Source organism: Myripristis murdjan, chromosome 7 (assembly GCF_902150065.1).
Source record: "Myripristis murdjan chromosome 7, fMyrMur1.1, whole genome shotgun sequence".
Lineage (NCBI taxonomy): Eukaryota > Metazoa > Chordata > Actinopteri > Holocentriformes > Holocentridae > Myripristis > Myripristis murdjan.
Window position 1 is genome coordinate 21,419,005 of NC_043986.1, and position 18,601 is coordinate 21,437,605.

General features: G+C 39.8%; 1 protein-coding gene across 1 annotated transcript in view; it reads left to right on the forward strand.

Annotated features, from left to right (window-relative positions):
- LOC115361408 (immunoglobulin-like and fibronectin type III domain-containing protein 1) overlaps positions 1–18,601 on the forward strand; it is a 39,508-nt gene that overhangs the window by 20,270 nt on the left and 637 nt on the right. Inside the window, exon 12 of the mRNA XM_030054775.1 lies at positions 17,117–17,443. Within this exon, the coding sequence (XP_029910635.1) occupies positions 17,117–17,443 (327 nt within the window). The remainder of the gene's footprint in view (positions 1–17,116; positions 17,444–18,601) is intronic.

An 18,601-nucleotide genomic window follows, 5' to 3' on the forward strand; every position in this document is an offset into this window, starting at 1 on the left:
TGTTGTCTGCGACAGCTTTGTAGACTAACAGAAGTGCAGATAGTTAAAACGTTCTGTCAATGATACAGATCCAAATGAAGTAAATGATCTAATTGAATGGGCACATTCATGGAAGGTCAGCATCTTGACTATCTCAATTTTTTCTTTGGCTCATAAAATAGAGTTGAAAATGATAGTTAAATTCTCTCCTTTGGTGGAAGAGTTGTTTCACGTGTTCACTGTTAAATTTGCACGATTTAAAATGGACTAGTTGGTTGGCATTGCTGGCATAGCTGTATGGCATGCTATTAGGAGCAGAGCATGAGGCTTGGACTGGGCAAAACTCACACCCAGAGAAATCGCTAGTTGTTAGTATCACGCCACTTGTAGTACTTCTTTATTTCTGTGATAGCCTGTAAATGTCACTTTGAAAAGTTCAAGCAGGAGTGTTTTAATGTAATGGCCATACCACAGATTCAAATGAAGGAAGATATTCTGATGGCAGTGAGGACTTCATTGGATCTGCCAAACATTCAAGGCCACTTCCAAGACCAATAAAGCAAGGTCAAGACACTCAAGGTGGAGTGATTGGTAAGGGAACACATGTAGAAGACATGTTTATTCTCAATACCCAGTAGTATGAAGCCCGTTCTGACTCTGAGACAGATCATATCTCTGTTACGGTTACCACATATCGAAGTGTGTTTTTGTTCTATTAACATCCTCATGATTATTTGTTATACGTTGTCTTAGTTACTGTTCCTGTTATCTCTGTTGGGACCTGTGTAAACTTCAGCAGCTGAAATATGGCTCTAGAGCTAAGCTATCTTAAAACTCATTCTGAAATATGCAGCCAACACTATATTGATTTCTTGGCCATACTTCAGATCCAAATGAACTGAGTGACTCTGATAAGAATGGAGACTCAACTGGGTGTGCCAAGCCTTCAAGGCAGAGAAGGCAAGGCCAACAAATGAAAGGTGGCATGTCGGGTAAGAAACCACCATCAGTATTGACTGCATGGAGGAGATGTACTGTGGTGATTGTCAAGAGTAGTCATACCTGTTTGAGGTAGAGTACGCTGGCAGACATTAAATCCATTACGCTCTGGCAAATAGTCGCTATTGCTGTGAGTTGTCCATGTCTATAATGGACAAGGTTAACAACTGCATGAGATTTCCTGTTTCCCTCTGTCTTTTTCAGGCAACATCAATATATGACTAGTTTGTCATATGTGATTCATGTTGTCTGTGGCAGTGTTGTAGTCTAACAGTAGACAATCAGTACAATAGTTTTACATTTGTTTCGATACTACGGATCAAAGTGAAATATAAGATCTAGGTGCACAAAGCATGGTCCACATCTGACGGGTATTCCAGAAGGCAGGTTTAAACCAAAAACTTTGTAACAAAAACCCAGAACTCAGGGTTGGTTAAACCAGGCCTGGCTTCATCAGGTTTAGTGGTAGCAGAACAGCTGATTACAGTGAGTGCAATTAACTGCAGATAAAAGGATTAACCATGGCAGCCAACAAGGAAATCAGAGCATCATATTCCACAGCTGTTGAATCAGAAGTTTTAGGCCTAATTCAGTTCTATGTGGAATATGAGCATAGGCTATCCTAAGTAAAAAGTAAAATGCCAGTAAGCTGCAAAAAAAGCATGAAAAATGTTTTCAAAGTGAGTGCAGAAGTTTCGACAATTTAACACAAGATTTGTTTCAAACATTGACATTTTAAACATCCTTGTCCATTGAAATTCAGCTGGCAAAAAAAACAACAACCTTGGCAGCACTTTGAAATGTAGTAACATAGCTGAAGCTGGTTAGATATTTTGATTCAGTGTGATTCAGTGTGACTGTGGTGGTTAAACTGGTTAAACTGATTACTGTGACTGCGAATAATAATATGGACTTAAATGTGGACTGACTGCCAAAAAATGGTACACCATGTCACTGACAGCCATCTCCCAAGTAAAATGATGCAGTCTGACAGATTTTCTGAGCAAGAGCAGGTTAGCTTCAGAGGGTAAGTTACCATGGTAACTGACCTACAGTTCAAATAATCTCACTTCTTGGAACTGAAAATCCCTAGATTCCCTTAACCCTGGGTGAAATCTGGTTTAGTCAGTAAACCCACTTTCTGGAATAGCCCCCTAGAATGTCTCTATTTTTCGTTAGTTTGTATAAGGGAGTTAAAAATAATGTTTAAATTCTCTCCACTGGTGGAAAAGCTATGCTTCATCTGTTTCAAGCATGCACTATTAAAGTAGTGTGATTTAAAGTGCCAGGGCTAGATATCATAGTTAGCATATCTTCATGTGATTCTGTCAGGCATGGAGCTCATGTCTTGGTCTAGGTGATACTCACCCCAAGAGAAATCTCTAGATCTTGTTGTCATGCCACCTGCAGCAACTGTTTATCTCGGTGATAGCCTTTAAATGTCACTTTGAAAATCTTACACAGGAGAAGTTTAATGTAATGACTATACCACAGATTCAAATGAAGGAGGATATTCAGATGGGAATGAAGAATCCATTCGATCTGCTAAGCATTCAATGCGCAAAAAGCAAGGCCGAGAAACTCACTCTGGAGTGACTGGTAAGAGACCAAATGTACAAGCCATGTCTGGTGTTACCCAGTAGTCTGAAACACACTAGTGACTCTAGAAGAGAGCACGTCTCTGCCACTTGTCCATTTCTTTATGATGGACAATATTACCACATTTAAATAAGTTTAATGATTATACCACAGATTCAAATGAAGGAGGATATTCAGATGGGAATGAGGAATCCATTGGATCTGCCAAGCATTCAATGTGCAAAAAGCAAGGTCGAGAAACTCACTCTGGAGTGACTGGTAAGAGACAAGGGGCCCTATCTTGTGCCACCCGCTATCCGCTGCCACTACCCGCTACCCGCAAATTGCGGATTTAGGAGATTCCGCTATCCCTAAATGGTATCTTGCGCCACCCGCTACCCGCTATCCTTATGCCGACTCCATCATTTGCGCCTGGAGGTGTGTTCGTGGGCGTGTTTCATGCGCTATCCCTAAAGTTGCTATCTTGCGCACACACTTTAGGGATAACGGATAGCGGGTGGTCAGGACCACCCGCTATCCGCTATCACCAAAGTTTGGGCTGTTACGAGAGCGCGCCCAGGCGGCTTCAACGGTCGGACTGATACCAGGACGCCGCCGGAATGGACTGAGTATATTACTCATATAGACTGTTTAGAGGAAAGACTGTTTTAATTGGACACTTACGCCAGCACGTTTTATTGTTTTATCATAAGCCAGCAGCTGTGCTATATTTTTATTTTTAATATTTTATTTGCCCAATCTACCTTGTCAATAAATTAGTTTACACATAGTTCCACCTCTGCCTCTTGTGTGTCTGTGGTGTGGCCGGGGATTTTACTCAATCAGTACAACCTTGTGACACGTCCACTTGGACACATGTGGCTCCACCTCCCGAATTAACTCGCCTATAATATAATATATCATATGTATATATATATAAAGCCAACTTGCTTTAGCCTCAGTAGAAGCCCTGAGAAAATCTACCTCCCTCTCTCCATCGCGGGTTTAGGATTTAGGATTTAGGATAGCGCATCCTGCCCTTAAAGGCAATGGCACCTGGCACACTGATTGGTTTAGCTGGCGTAACACCCAAAACACGCCTATACATAATATAGCGGGTAGCGGAGGTGTTTTGCGGATAGCGGGAGGTGCACAAGATAGCAACTTTTACGGGGGAACGCCTCTTCCTAAATCCTAAATCCGCAAATAGCGGGTTTAGGGAGTCTGGCGCAAGATAGGGCCCCAAATGTACAAGCCATGTCTGGTATAACTCAGTAGAATGAAACACACTAGTGACTGTAGAACAGAGCACGTCTCCACCACTTGTCCATTTCTTTATGATAGACAATATTACCACATTTAAAGAAGTTTAATGTAATGACTATACCACAGATTCAAATGAAGGAGGATATTCAGATGGGAATGAGGAATCCATTCGATCCGCTAAGCATTCAATGCGCAAAAAGCAAGGCCGAGAAACTCACTCTGGAGTGACTGGTAAGAGACCAAATGTACAAGCCATGTCTGGTGTTACCCAGTAGTCTGAAACACACTAGTGACTCTAGAACAGAGCACATCTCTGCCACTTGTCCATTTCTTTATGATGGACAATATTACCACATTTAAAAAAAAAATTTTATGACTATACCACAGATTCAAATGAAGGAGGATATTCAGATGGGAATGAGGAATCCATTGAATCTGGCAAGCATTCAATGTGCAAAAAGCAAGGTCGAGAAACTCACTCTGGAGTGACTGGTAAGAGACCACATGTCTGCCATGTCTGGTATAACTCAGTAGAATGAAACACACTAGTGACTCTGGAACAGAGCACATCTCTGCCACTTGTCCATTTCTTTATGATGGACAGTATTACCACATTTAAAGAAGTTTAATGTAATGACTATGCCACAGATTCAAATGAAGGAGGATATTCAGATGGGAATGAAGAATCCATTCGATCTGCTAAGCATTCAATGCGCAAAAAGCAAGGTCGAGAAATTCACTATGGAGTGACTGGTAAGAGACCAAATGTACAAGCCATGTCTGGTGTTACCCAGTAGTCTGAAACACACTAGTGACTCTAGAACAGAGCACATCTCTGCCAATTGTCCATTTCTTTATGGTGGATAATATTACCACATTTAAAGAAGTTTAATGATTATACCACAGATTCAAATGAAGGAGGATATTCAGATGGGAATGAGGAATCCATTGGATCTCCTAAGCATTCAATGTGTAAAAAGCAAGGCCCAGAAACTCAAGGTGGAGTGACTGGTAAGAGACCACATGTACAAGCCATGTCTGATCTAACACAATAGAAAAAAAAAAAAAAAAAAAAAACATACTAGTGACTCTGGAACAGAGCACGTCTCCGCCACTTGTCCATTTCTTAATGATGGACAATAGTACCACATGTAGAATTGTGTTTCTATTTTGTTTCTATTTGTTATATGTTGTCTTCTGTTTCCTGTTGTCAAGTGCAGCATCTGAAATGTTGATTTAGAGCTTAAATCTCTCATTCAAACTCAGACAGTACTGTATTGATTTCATGGCCATGCTACAGATCCTAATGAACTAAGTGACTTTGATGGGAGAAAAGACTCTACTGGGTCTGCCAAGCATTCAAGGGGCAGAAGGCAAGGCGAGCGATTGCAAGGTGGCATGTCTGGTAAGAAACCACATGCACAGTGTTGACTGCATGGAGAAGCTGCACTGTAGTTGACTGGCAAGGATAGTTCTACCAGTTAGTTTCAGGTAGACTGCACCATGCTGGCACCAGATTACCCACTCTTAGAGCAGCCTCTACTGCTATGAACTGTCCACTTCTGTACTATGGACAAGTTTGTTTGCTTCACTCTTTTTTCAGGCAACATAAATATATGACTAGTTTGTCATATAGAGTTCATGTTGTCTGTGACAGCTTTGTAGTCTAACCGAGGAAAATCAGTATGGATACTTGAAAGTGTTGAAATGAAAAAGCTAAAGATAATCAGTTGTAATTACTAACATGATTTCAAATGGAATAGCTGACTAGAATAGCTGTATGTCATGCACAGAGCTCATTTATTGGTCCGGGTGAAACTCACCCCAAGAGACACCTCGTCCTTGCTGTTATTCCGCCTATAGCATTTCATTATTTTTGTAACAGCCTTTAAATGCCATTTTGAAAAGTTAAAGCAGGACTATGACTATACCACAGATTCAGATGAGGGAAGATATTCTGATGGGAAAGAGGACTTAACTGGATCTGCCAAATATTCAAGGCACACAAAGCAGGGTCAAGACACTGAGCTTGGAGTGATTGGTAAGAGGCCACATGAACTAGACATGTCTATTCTTGATGCCGAGTAGGATGAAGACCACACTGACTCTGATACAGACCACATCTCTGTTACTTGGCATTTCTTAGTGATGGGCATGATTATCACATGTGGAAGTTTGTATTTGTTCTGTTAACATTTGTTTTATGTTGTCTTTTGCTGCTGTTCCTACTGAGTGTGTTCATACCCGTGTAAAGTACAGCAGCAGAAATGTTGGTTTAGAGCTTATCCAGCTTGAATCTCACACTGAAACATTCAAACAGTACTGTATTGATTTCATGGCCATACTTCAGATTCTAATGAACTAAGTGACTCTGATGGGAATCAAGACTCTACTGGGTCTGCCAAGCCTTCAAGGTGTGGAAGGCAGGGCAAGCGATTACAAAGTACCATCTCTGGTAAGAAACCACATGCATCATATTGACTGCATGGAGGAGCTGCACTGAAGTGGATTGTCAAGTATAGTCACACCTGTTTCAGGTAGACTGCACTATTCTAGTTAAATAACCATTACTCACACTTACACAGCCTCTATTGCTGTGACTTGTCAGTACAATGGACAAGGTTGATGATATGTGATTTCCTGTTTTCTCTTGTCTGTTTCATTCAACATCAATATATGACTATTCTGCGACACAGAGTTGATTTTGTCTGTGACCACCAGCTGTAAAATTAGCATGATTTAAAATAGCATAACTGTATCTCACACTATCAGGAACAGAGTGTGTTGCTTGGTCTCTGTGATAATCATGCTAAAGTGAAATCTCTAGTCCCTGCTGTCATGACGCCTGTAGCGGTTGATTCTTTCTGTGATAGCTTCTAGGTGTCATTTTGAAAAGTTCAAGCAAGAGAATTTTAATGTGCATGGCTATACTACAGAGTCAAATGAAGAAAGATATTACAATGGGAATGAAGACTCCACTGGATCTGCCAAACAATCAAGGCACACAAAACAAGGTCAAGGTCAAGACACTCAAGGGGCAGAGATTGGTAAGAGAACACATGCAGAATACACATCTGTTCTCAATACCTAATCCTTTTCCCAGGCTTTCTCCTCCATAGCACAAAAGCCTGAAAGAAGGCTGCATTGTTTTGTTGAAAAAGAGGGGTAGCTAATAGGACTCGCCCGCCGTGCTCTCATCAGTCTCTCAAGTTGCCCATCAGACTTTGAACAGGAAGTGCAACTTGTTAATGGTCCCAATAATTTGTAGAAGTCTCTTCAATAGCTTGATTGAATACTGCCTCCAAGAGCTCCATATATTGCCACCCATTTTTTTTTGTTTGTTTTACTTCAGTCTTACCCTGGGCAAACATATTCCACAGGGTGGACAGAAGCAGAAACAAACCAAATATTATCACCAACTGGTAAAGTTGGCAGTCAAGGCTGCTCAATATCCAGTTGTACAAAACCCATTACTGGCTCTGGAACAGATCATAACTCCATTACTTATCCATTTCTTTGTGATGGACAAGATTCCCACATATGGGAATGAGAATGCAATACGTGTGTTTTTGTCCTGTTAACATCCTTATGATTATTTGTTTAATGTTGTCTTTTGTTACTGCTCTTGTTGTCTGCTGGTACAGTTTCATGTTTAAAAGTGCAAGCAGGAATATTTCAGTGTAATGACCAGACCGCCATGGTTACTGTGTCTGTTGTCTCTGCTTGCACATTTTCATTCTGAAAAGTTCAAGCAGGAGTATTTTAATGTCATGGCCATACCACAGATTCAAATGAAGGGAGATATTCGGATGGGAATGAAGACTCCATTGGATCTGCCAAACATTCAACTCTCACAAAGCAAGGTCAAGACACTCAAGGCGGGGTGACTGGTAAGAGACCACATGTAGAAGACTTGTCTATTTTCGATATCGAGTAGTTTGAAACCCATTACTGACTCTGGAACGGACATGATCTCCTTTACTTGTCCATTTCTTTGCAATGGACAAGATTACCACATTTAGTGTGCTTTTAATCTGTTAACATTTGTTATTTGTTGTCTTTTGCTACTGTTCCTGATGTCTCTGTTGTTACCTGTCTAAAGTACAGCAATAAAAAATGCTTACTAAAAGTTTAACCAGCTAAGACAGATACTGAAATGTCCAGACAGTACTATATTGACATTATGGCCATACCACAGATCCTAATGTACTAAGTGACTTTGATGGGAATGAAGACTCTACTGGGTCTGCCAAGCCTTCAAGGTGCAAAAGGCAAGGCAAGCGATTACAAAGTACCATGTCTGGTAAGAAACCACATGCACAGTGTTGACTGCATGGAGGAGAACTGTAGTTGATTTACAGGTTTAGTCACACGGGATGCTGCTAAACTGTACCCCTTTACCTACACTGATAACAATGTGTGGTTTCTTCTTTCTTTTTCAGACAACATTAATATATGACTAGTTTGTCATACAGAGTTCATGTTGTCTTTGACACCTTTTTAGTCTAATAAAATGCAGGGCATGTACATTACTTTATTTTTGGTAATACAGATGCAGATGAAGTAAATCATCTGATTAAATGGACACTTGACTGATTCTGGAAATGTGGATAAGGCAAGATCAGCATGTGGGGCATCACTATTTTTTCTTTGGCTTGAGGATTGAAGTTGAAAGAAGTTAGACACACTCTCTCCACTCTTGGAAAAGCTATGCTTCATCTGTTTCAAGAATGTACTTTTGAACTCGCATGATTCAAATTGGCATTGCTGGAGTAGCTGCTTGTCACGCTGCCAGTCAGAGAGCCCACAGCTCGGTTTGAACGAAACTCAAACCCATCTTTAAAAAATCTTGAGTCCTTGCTGTCTTACTACCTGTGGTAGTTGTTTATGTCTTTATTGTGGATAATGTTATCCTTTACACATACCAGACACATCTTAAAATAATTCACAAAATGACATATATTTTACCTTTAAATTCAAACTGCAATGCCTTACCCAAGGATGTCCTGTTATTCTGTGTGTTTCTCTGTGTTTGCTTCATGTTGACACTGTTTGTTTGTTTGTTTGTTTGTTTGTCCAAAAGGTTTTATATTTGCTTGGTTGGCAAATATGACTCTTCATACAGGATAAAATAGAGCAATTTTATCCGATATTGCTGTGCGTTTACTGTGATGACAACCTAGAAACTAAAATGTTCATTAAGACGTTGCACTGCAAAAACGCAAAATCTTACCAAGATTATTTGTCTTATTTCAAGTCAAAAATGTCTTATTTCTAGTCAAAATATCTCATTACACTTAAAATAAGACATGATCACCTCAGAGGTAAATTGTTTTTAGACAATTTTGACTTGTTTCAAGTGAAAATTCACTTGAAACAAGTGAAAATTTGCTTGTTTCATTGGCAAAATTTGCCAGTGGAAAAAGTGAAAATTCACTTGAAATAAGTGAAAATTAGCTAGAAACAAGAAACAAATTTTGCCAATGAAACAAGCAAATTTTCACTTGTTTCAAGCAAATTTTCACTTGAAACAAGAGACAATTGTCTAAAAACAAGTTACTTCTGAGGTGATCATGTCTTATTTTAAGTTTAATGAGATATTTTGACCAGTAATAAGACATTTTTGACTTGAAATAAGACAAATAATCTTGGTAAGATTTTGAGTTTTTGCAGTGTGTTCCAAACACAATGTGGAAATGTCGGTATATGCTACTTGAATTTCATGGCTGTAATGCAGATCCAAATGAACCAAGTGATGATTTTGATGGGAATGAGAACTCTACTGGTCTTGTCACCCGTTCAAGCTGTTTGAAGCGAAGCCAACAGCCACAAGATGTAGTTACTGGTAAGAGATGACAAGTGATGGATGCATTCACTGCATGACAATGGAGTATACTGGCTGGTAAAGTTAATATCTGTTTCAAATATATTCAAATGGAGAGAAAAAATGCATAAAACGTCCCTCTGTTCTTTGATACAGTTCATATTACTCTGTGTCATGTCTGTTTCTGACAGAAAGACAAAATTGCTGCTCATAAATGTGTATTTGATGTTTGTCAGCAGAGTATTTATGTCTGGCTTCTTGGCAAGATTCTCTTATCTGTTTGTTTGCAGCCATGTTTATGTCTCATGTGTTTGTTAACCTGTTTAATCCAAGTTTAATTAACCCTACGTATTCTACTCTCTTTTGATTAAAAAAAAAAAAAAAAAAAAAAAACATCAAAACCTCTTGCAGTTTCTGCTGCCTGTGAGACCATTACTGATATTATAATTTAGAAAGAAATTTCAGCCAGTGTGTCTTAAGTTCAGGCTTGAATATTTTAATTTTAAGGTGAAAGCACAGATCCAAATGCCCAAAGTGACTCTGACAACATAGAGGACACAGCTGGTTCTACCAAGCATTCAAGGCGTAAAAGGCAAGGCCCTCTCATACAAGATGTAGTGATTGGTAAGCAACCACATATGGTGTCTTGACTGATTGAAAGGGAAGTTGCATCCATTCGAAATGCTGATGCTGCTCACCCAAACATGTCCATCTACATCATAAATTTTGCTACATTAGAGTAGCTGTGAGTTTTTTTAGTTTCCTGCTGTGCAGCATTAGCTGGTAAACCCATGTCCATTTTGTATGACACTCATAAATTAACTGATAAATTACTACACATGTAACTTCCAATCATGAGAACAAATAATAGTACTAGCATACTAATCTCAACAGTTGGAGCAGCTTGACTCGGGTGGGCAACCACCAAAATACCAGCAGAAACACTAATCAAAATAATCACCCTCTAACCATTATCCTTAATATATTATGTAATTCTGTTGTTTTCATGTTAAATCCTGGTTATCTCTGAAGAAGAATATGGGTTGAATATTTTGAACCTTGTGGTCATAAAGATGCAAGCATTCAGCATTACAACCTTGACAATGATTTTATTTTGTAGGAAAACACACACCATTGCCTCTGGTGCATTTTTTTTTTCCTGTACGGGCAAACAGCAAAACAGAAAAAAAGCCCAAACCAAAAAGTAGGAAAACAGTATAAATGGACTGATAAAGAATACTTTGAGAATGACGGAGGAGCGAATCTGTGAATCAAAGAGAGCAAAGCTGCCCACACATTTGGGGAGACTTGAAAAATAGCAAGAAACTGAAAAAAAGAAGATTGAAGAATTAGAGAAGAGCAATTATAGAAAAAACATAACAATGATAAAGTAAATGGTAAGCTTGCTCTGGAACTTGGACGCAAGTAAATAATTATCGTTTCTAACTGCGTGCTCTTGTGTTTGTCAGATCCAGGGGTTCAGTTCATCAGTGGACTGTCTGATGTCAGTGCCATCATTGGTGAGACTGCTGAAATGGCGTGTAAGCTCAGTAGTGAAGACTGTGAGGGATCCTGGTTCAAGGATGGAAAGAAGGTCAGCCTTATAGGACAAACCCACTGTTTTTGTGGGCGCCATGTCACTGTCATTCTGTGTGATGGGAGTATAGAAGTCACAAGAAACAGCATTATTCAGCATGTTTATTAAGTTAAGTTATTAAGAGTTAGTTCCATTATAAAAAAAATAATTCTGGCTGAATATTGCCACGGGTTTGATTTGTCTATAATTAAAAGATTGTACATTTTAGATACACAGCCTGTGGATTCACATGTCAAAATGGTAGCATTGTCCTTCCAGTGTTGCCAGTTTGAATGAATGCTTGATTTGTTTGCAAAAATCTGGTTGTCTGGTTTATGTTTATTTTCATTTGCCTAACCCTTGTCTGTCCAGATATCCACAGATGAGGATTTCATTATCATTAAAGAAGGTGCAACGCATAAATTGGTCATAAACAGCTGCAAGGAGGAACACTCTGGGAAATACCGTTTTGAGGCAGACGGTCGTAAAACAGAGGCAATGATCAATGTTAAAGGTTTGGGAATGTTTTCATATTGGTAATAATAATAATGCTAAATGTTTGTTATTGTTTGCAGTACAATAGTTTGAAAAGATATTGGCCTTTTTCTACATCCCTGAATGAGATTGTATCTGTTTTCCCTGAAATGACACAGCAATCTTAACTGGTCCCTTTCTTAGATCCCCCAAGGTTTGACCCTGACGACCTGAGTGCTTTCACCCAGCCTGTGACGGTTAAAGTGGGGCAGAACGCCATCTTCAAAATGCCTTTTGTGGGCCACGAACCCATGAAGATCCAGTGGTACAGAGAGGGAGAGGAGCTCCGGGATGACAGCAACATAAAGATAGAGAAGTCTGCAAGCCACAGCCGCTTGCTGCTCAGCAAGTGCCAGCGAAAGGACACGGGAGAGATCAAGCTCAGGCTCAAGAACGAACATGGCATCACCGAGGCTATCACACAGTTAATTGTGCTTGGTAAGTGAATCAAAGAAAGTGTAGGAATCAAACATAGGAAAATGATCAGTGGCCACGACGTTAAAAAAATCTTTATAATGCAAAGACAAAAGGGAAGCCAGTTTCATAAATAGAAATACAAACTCCATGCCTAGCTGCCGACAAAACGCTCCAATGTTTATAGATATCAATAAATGTGATTTGTGCGCTGAGATGTGCTGCAAGAAGTCCGCCACTCTCTTAAGATGCTCAGCAGCAGACCGCAGTGTGCTCAGTGTGATTCCTCATAGCTCATCCACATTAAGGTATAAATGAGGCCATTCTTTTCTCCATTAGTTCAACAGGGTGCTACATTTCACTAAGCCCGTCTGCGCCTGGACAGATTTAGCTACTTATTATTTTCCAAAATACAACCCGCGATGCTCAGACTTTTACTATCGCAGAGGTTCTAGTTCGGTTCTATCTGAAAAAGAAATTAGTCCAGGTTGTCATGATGTGACAGGTTAATTTTGTGGTTTAAAAATCCATATCAGCGGATGACAAAAATTAAAACCTTTTTCACTTTTGCTGAAGCTGCCACTGCAGTCAACATTAGACCTGTCAGATTTAACCATTATCTTTCCGAGGATAAATTACACCTCACTTGTCTACTGTCTACTGCCCCGGTACAAATGCGGTATCAACTTTCTCAAATAAGCAGTCAGGGAGACTTCTCAAACTTTAAATAACCAATTTTTGTGATCTCGCAGACAAACCCACTCCACCCCAGGGTCCTGCAGAGATAATAGAGAGCTCAGCCTGTTGTGTTGAATTCAAATGGAGGCCTCCAAAGGATGATGGCGGCTCCCCTGTGATTAACTACGTACTGGAGCGACAGCAGGTGGGGCGAAACACCTGGAAGAAAATCGGGGAGATCCCAGGTGTGCCCAGCTACCGTGACACAGACGTGGAGCATGGCCGAAGATACTGCTACCGCATCCAGGCCAAGACCACAGTGGGTTTAAGTGAAGTGATGGAGACCGATGATATCCAAGCTGGCACACTGGGTGAGCCAAACTAAAGCAGTAACGTCTGTTGTTACACAGAGTTTGGATTTAATACCATTGCCCATAATTCACCTGCATGGTAATGCAGAATTCATATTTTCAGAGTAACAAAATGATAGCACTGAATTTAGGCTTTTACACTGTTTTCAGTCTAAATCACAGAACATCCAGTGTTTTCTTCAACAGTCAGGGTATCAAATTTGTGCCACCTCCTCATTTAAAATGTCTCAAAGACGCAGAGTGGAGCACAAACCGACCTTCATCTATTCAATTACTTATTTTTTTTGTTTGCAGAATGACTATTTTTTACCTGCTATTTTAGGGTGGCACAAATCTTTAATGTTGTGTGTAAATTACATTAGGATATGTTTTTAAGAGGTGAGGGGAGGTGGGGGGTTAATAAATGATTGATGATTAATGATGATTAATGATTTTCAGAAACTGTAAATGATTTTTGTTTGTTTCAACTCATGAAAGATTCTTTGCAAGGGTGAAAAAAATCTTAGTAAAAATCCTAAAGAGCAAGTCTCTTTCCAAAACATTCCAGGGCACAATGTTGTATTGCTGTAAAGTTAAAATGCCTTGTTTGTGGTACTTTGCTTGTGTTTACATTACTGGTTAATCACTGACTCATCTTATTTTGCACGCTTTTTATTTACCGCTACATCACAGCTCACAGATGCACAGAGAAGGAATTAGCACAGATGGAGTTTGATAACTGGCAGGGTGAATATACAGCAACACCATGCAGGGATTTATAACACCATTCTAAAATATAAGAGCTCATTTACACTTAAACTCTATTTCTGAATCTGCAGAACTGTACATTATGATTTGTCATGTGGCCATCCTGGTTATTATTGTTTAGTGGCTTGTAGGCCCATATGGGCTGGGCACCACAGGAGCAAGACACTTAAATAAAATTATTACTTACTACTTACTAAACAGTCAGAGCAACTTAATGTGCTAACAGAAAGATGGTATTCTGCTCGTCCCTCAAGGAATAATGACTTGCCAGATAAAGTTTTGGTTCTTTTCTAGCTTAGGGGTAGAGTTGCTCATGTATTGGTACACTGTTACTCCAAATCCTAATGAACTGGGAAGAGTTTCAGTCTATGGTGCAAGAAACATATCTGTAGTAACTGACTAAACTATGTCCAGTAAAGTAATTGTCTGTTTTTGTTTATCCTGCAGCTTTTCCAGGCCCTCCTGCACCCCCAAAAGTGGTCAGTGCCTCTAATGACTGCATAATCCTCTCCTGGGCCCCGCCGGCTAACACAGGAGGCTCGCGCATTTTAGGCTACATTTTAGAGAAACGCAAAAACGGGAGTAACCTTTGGGGAGTTGTCAATGACATGGATGAACTAATCAAAGGTTTGCTTTTATTTATCTATTCAATTAAATAATTTACTGTGGTCCAAACAATCTTCAGTGTCAAAAACAGTATCTGTAGAACTGAGACTGATCACTAATGGTGCATTTTTTTTTCTTCCAGAGAAAAGTTATGCAGTGAAAGACGTTGTGGCAGGGATGGAATATGAATTCAGAGTCACTGCTATCAACATGTCAGGCGCTGGTGAATTTAGCAACCCCTCAGAGTTTGTTTTTGCACGGGATCCCAAGAGTAAGTGAGCAAAAATTATGAGATCATATAGTAAAATACAGTGTGCAATCATATTAACAAAAAATAGAGAAATTGTTTGAAAATTATGCAGTTAGACATTTAGTTATACAGTTATTTTAAAACTTTCATTCTAATCTATTAAATAAAATATTTTTGACATCATCCAGCAGTATTTTAATTTCCTGACATGCTTCCAATCTGCTCTAGAGCCTCCCGGTAAAGTAATAGACCTGAAAGTCACAGAAACTTCCTACACCCACTTGACTGTGGCGTGGAGCAAACCTGAAGAGAAGCCAGGGGAACAGGATGAGGCAAAAGGCTATTTTGTGGAGATTCGGCAGGCTGAGTGCACTGAGTGGACCCGCTGTAATCCCACCCCTATCATCTTGACTAACTTCACTGTGAAAGGCCTCAAGTCCATGGACATGTACTGGGTGAGGGTGATTTCCACCAATGATGGAGGAGACAGCGATCCCCAAGAGCTGTCCAAATACGTCACTGCAATGCCCTCACCTGGTATGTCACTTTCATACTGAGAGTTTAAAGGAACAATATTACACTTTCCTTCTCACACTTTGAAGAAATTTAAACGAAATTGTCCAAAATCCAACATATCGCTTTAAAATCATTTGCCTAATCATATGCCTAGTTCTATATACTTCTGCATACTCTGACCTTTGCACTCCTTACTGTCAGACACTGTGAAATTTTTGGAATTGAGTGTGAATTATCAAGTTCGTGGATTTGTGTTGGGTGTCAACTAAAGCCTGTAAAATGTAAAGATGAGAATTATTCCGAGGTCTGTTTTCATGGTTGCTATTCTCCGTTTCAGTGCGGCCAAGATTCACAAACCGCAAGATGAAGAGTTTCATGGTGGTGAAAGCAGGCAATTCTGTTAGGATCACAGTAGCCTTTGAGGTCAGATGTTACATTTAATCACACCAGTGATTTCGAATGTTTGGCCCATTTACTACAGTTTCCCCATGTTTTACATTGCAACAAACTATTTTGCAAATCATGCCGGGGTACAAAAGATTTCACAACGTACAATCAAAAGCCCTCATTTTTCAAATTTGAATGTTGGTTGAAACACCCACCTTATAATGTTCTGCATCTGCAGCCAACAAAGCTGGCGACATTGATAAACAACAGAACTGGTAATTTGCTGTATAAAGCAAAAGTTTCCCCCGAGGACTACTTTCCGGTGGAGGGATTATTTTACTCTGCCCAGTTTCAAGTCATGAAAACACAAAAGTGTTGCTGCTTTTAGGAAAACTAATTTGGATACTTTATTACAGTCATTAGTGAAGTGAAGAAAGTTTGGAGTTTGAAAAATTCATTTTCAAAGTGTACTGAACAGGAACCAATGGCTCGATAAAGGTAGGAAAAATGATTGATCTGTGTTGTAAAATGCAACTTCTTTCTTTGTGAGAAGATTAGTGGAAAGATTTGTTTATAAGATTAAACATGCAAAATCACTGGTATGGTCCTTTAACAATAATTATGCACATATTGCTTACTCTTGGACTATATGATAATGACAATGCTAACATCATCAAGATACTTGTTTCAATCAGGCTTCCCCGCGGCCAGAGATTACATGGCTGAAAGACAACGTACCTGTGACAAAGCGAGTCACATGCAGCAATTCTGATGACTCATCCCAGATGCTGATCCCCTCCTCTGAGCGTTCGGATTCAGGGATCTACTCCATTGTAGTGAAAAATCTGGCAGGACAGGAGACATTTAGTATAGAGGTCAGGGTCACAGGTAATATGACAAGAAATATAAAACTCAGTTGCATTAAGATGTGTTAGAGAATGTGAGGTCACAGCATACTGACAGCAGATATGATCCTGCTTACAGATGATCCAAAGCCTCCTGGGCCGGTGGAGCTGGAGGAAAATGTCCCAGGCACTGTGACGGTGATCTGGGAGCCCTCTCCTGATGAGAAAAGAGATGACCGCCTCCACTACACAGTATCCAAACTGGACTCGACCAAGCGCACCTGGAGCACCGTGGCTGACAGACTGTTCAATAACAAGTTCACAGTCTGCAATATCATGCATGGCAGGGAGTATCACTTCCGGGTCTATGCCAAAAACGACATGGGCATATCAGCACCTTCTGAGTCACCAACCTGGGGTGTGGAGAAAAAGAGAGGTGCATTTTCACGTCACACACACTTTGTTTTGGCTCAATCACACAGCAATACCAGTCTCAAACAGCTCTAAAAGTTGAATAGTCACCTTACTGCTTCTCCTCTTTTGCAGAAAAATTTGTGGTGACCATACCAACCAAGAAGGAATGTGATTTGCGATGCGCTCCGACCTTCATTGTACCCTTAAAGCTTCACACTGCACCTAAAGGCTATGAGTGCTACATGAGCTGTGCGGTGAAGGGGAACCCAAAACCTCGTATCACCTGGTATCGCAACAACATCAGTCTCAACACCAACACCAACTACTACATCTCAAACACCTGCGGGGTTTGCTCCATGCTGATCCTGCGGGTGGGCCCCAAAGACATGGGAGAGTACACCATCACCGCAGAGAACGCCCTGGGGAGGGCTGAGTGCTCCACCACGCTCAATGTCAGAGGTGAGAGGGAAGCAGACCTGTGCTGACATTTAAAGGCTCCACTGGAAACACCTTTGAAGCAGATAAAAGATACTAAATGCTTCCACTAAATGCTTTTTGTCTCCCTCCCATACAGAGTGAAGACGCCGCTGAAACCAGGATATTGTCAGCATTTATTTCAAAATTTGCATATCTAATAAATGATGTTTGAATTTAAATTTCCAATGCATGCTTTTTTGCTGATTACACAGAGACAAAATATGCAACTTAGGGCTAATATTTATTAAACCAGAACTGGAATGCTAATTAAATTTTCTTCTCTGTGACTCAAGTGCAAATAAAATGCTGCATTCCTGGTCTGAACATGTCACTGTGGAGCTTTTGCTTGAAATGAGTAAAATGAGCAGATGAATGCAGAACATGGAGGAAGGTGTGGGATGACACAATCTCTTCCCAAATCTCTTATTGATGCTGAAGCAAGTTGTGTGACTGCTGTGGCAAGATATCCTTGATATTCATTTTATTGGTGCAGTGACACGTTTTGTTTGGAACAGCGTGATAAAGTTGTAATAGGCTGCTATTCACAATACATGTCCTCCCTCAAAAAGTCTTGACTCCACCCATAATCAATTTACATTCACCAATTACTAAATCAAAAGTGAACCCTGATGGAAAAGAAGTGAGGAAATCAGAGTATCATAGAGTAGAGATCCTATAATATTCCATTTCTATAGGACAATATATAAATATTATCGCAAAACCTTAAAGCAACATGCCATGACGATTGGAAAAAATAACAGTACATTAAACCATATAGAAATTCCACAAAATAAATAAATAAATAAATATTATAGCACTTTTACAGTGATATTTGGCTGTAGAACTGGGCAGTCCGCAGACTGAGTTGTGGGATCCTCGAAGGGGTCACAAATTATGATTTCAGGAGATTATTTATAAAAATAAAAAAAAATAAAAAATCCTACCACACAAGTTAATAATCATGTATATTTTTAAAAACGTATCTATCTATCTATCTATCTATCTATCTATCTATCTATCTATCTATCTATCTATCTATCTATCTATCTATCTATCTATTTTCAGCAACAGTCTGACAGTTCCTGAATGAAACCTGAAAATAAACCATTGCTTTAATTATGCAACACTCCATACTTCCTG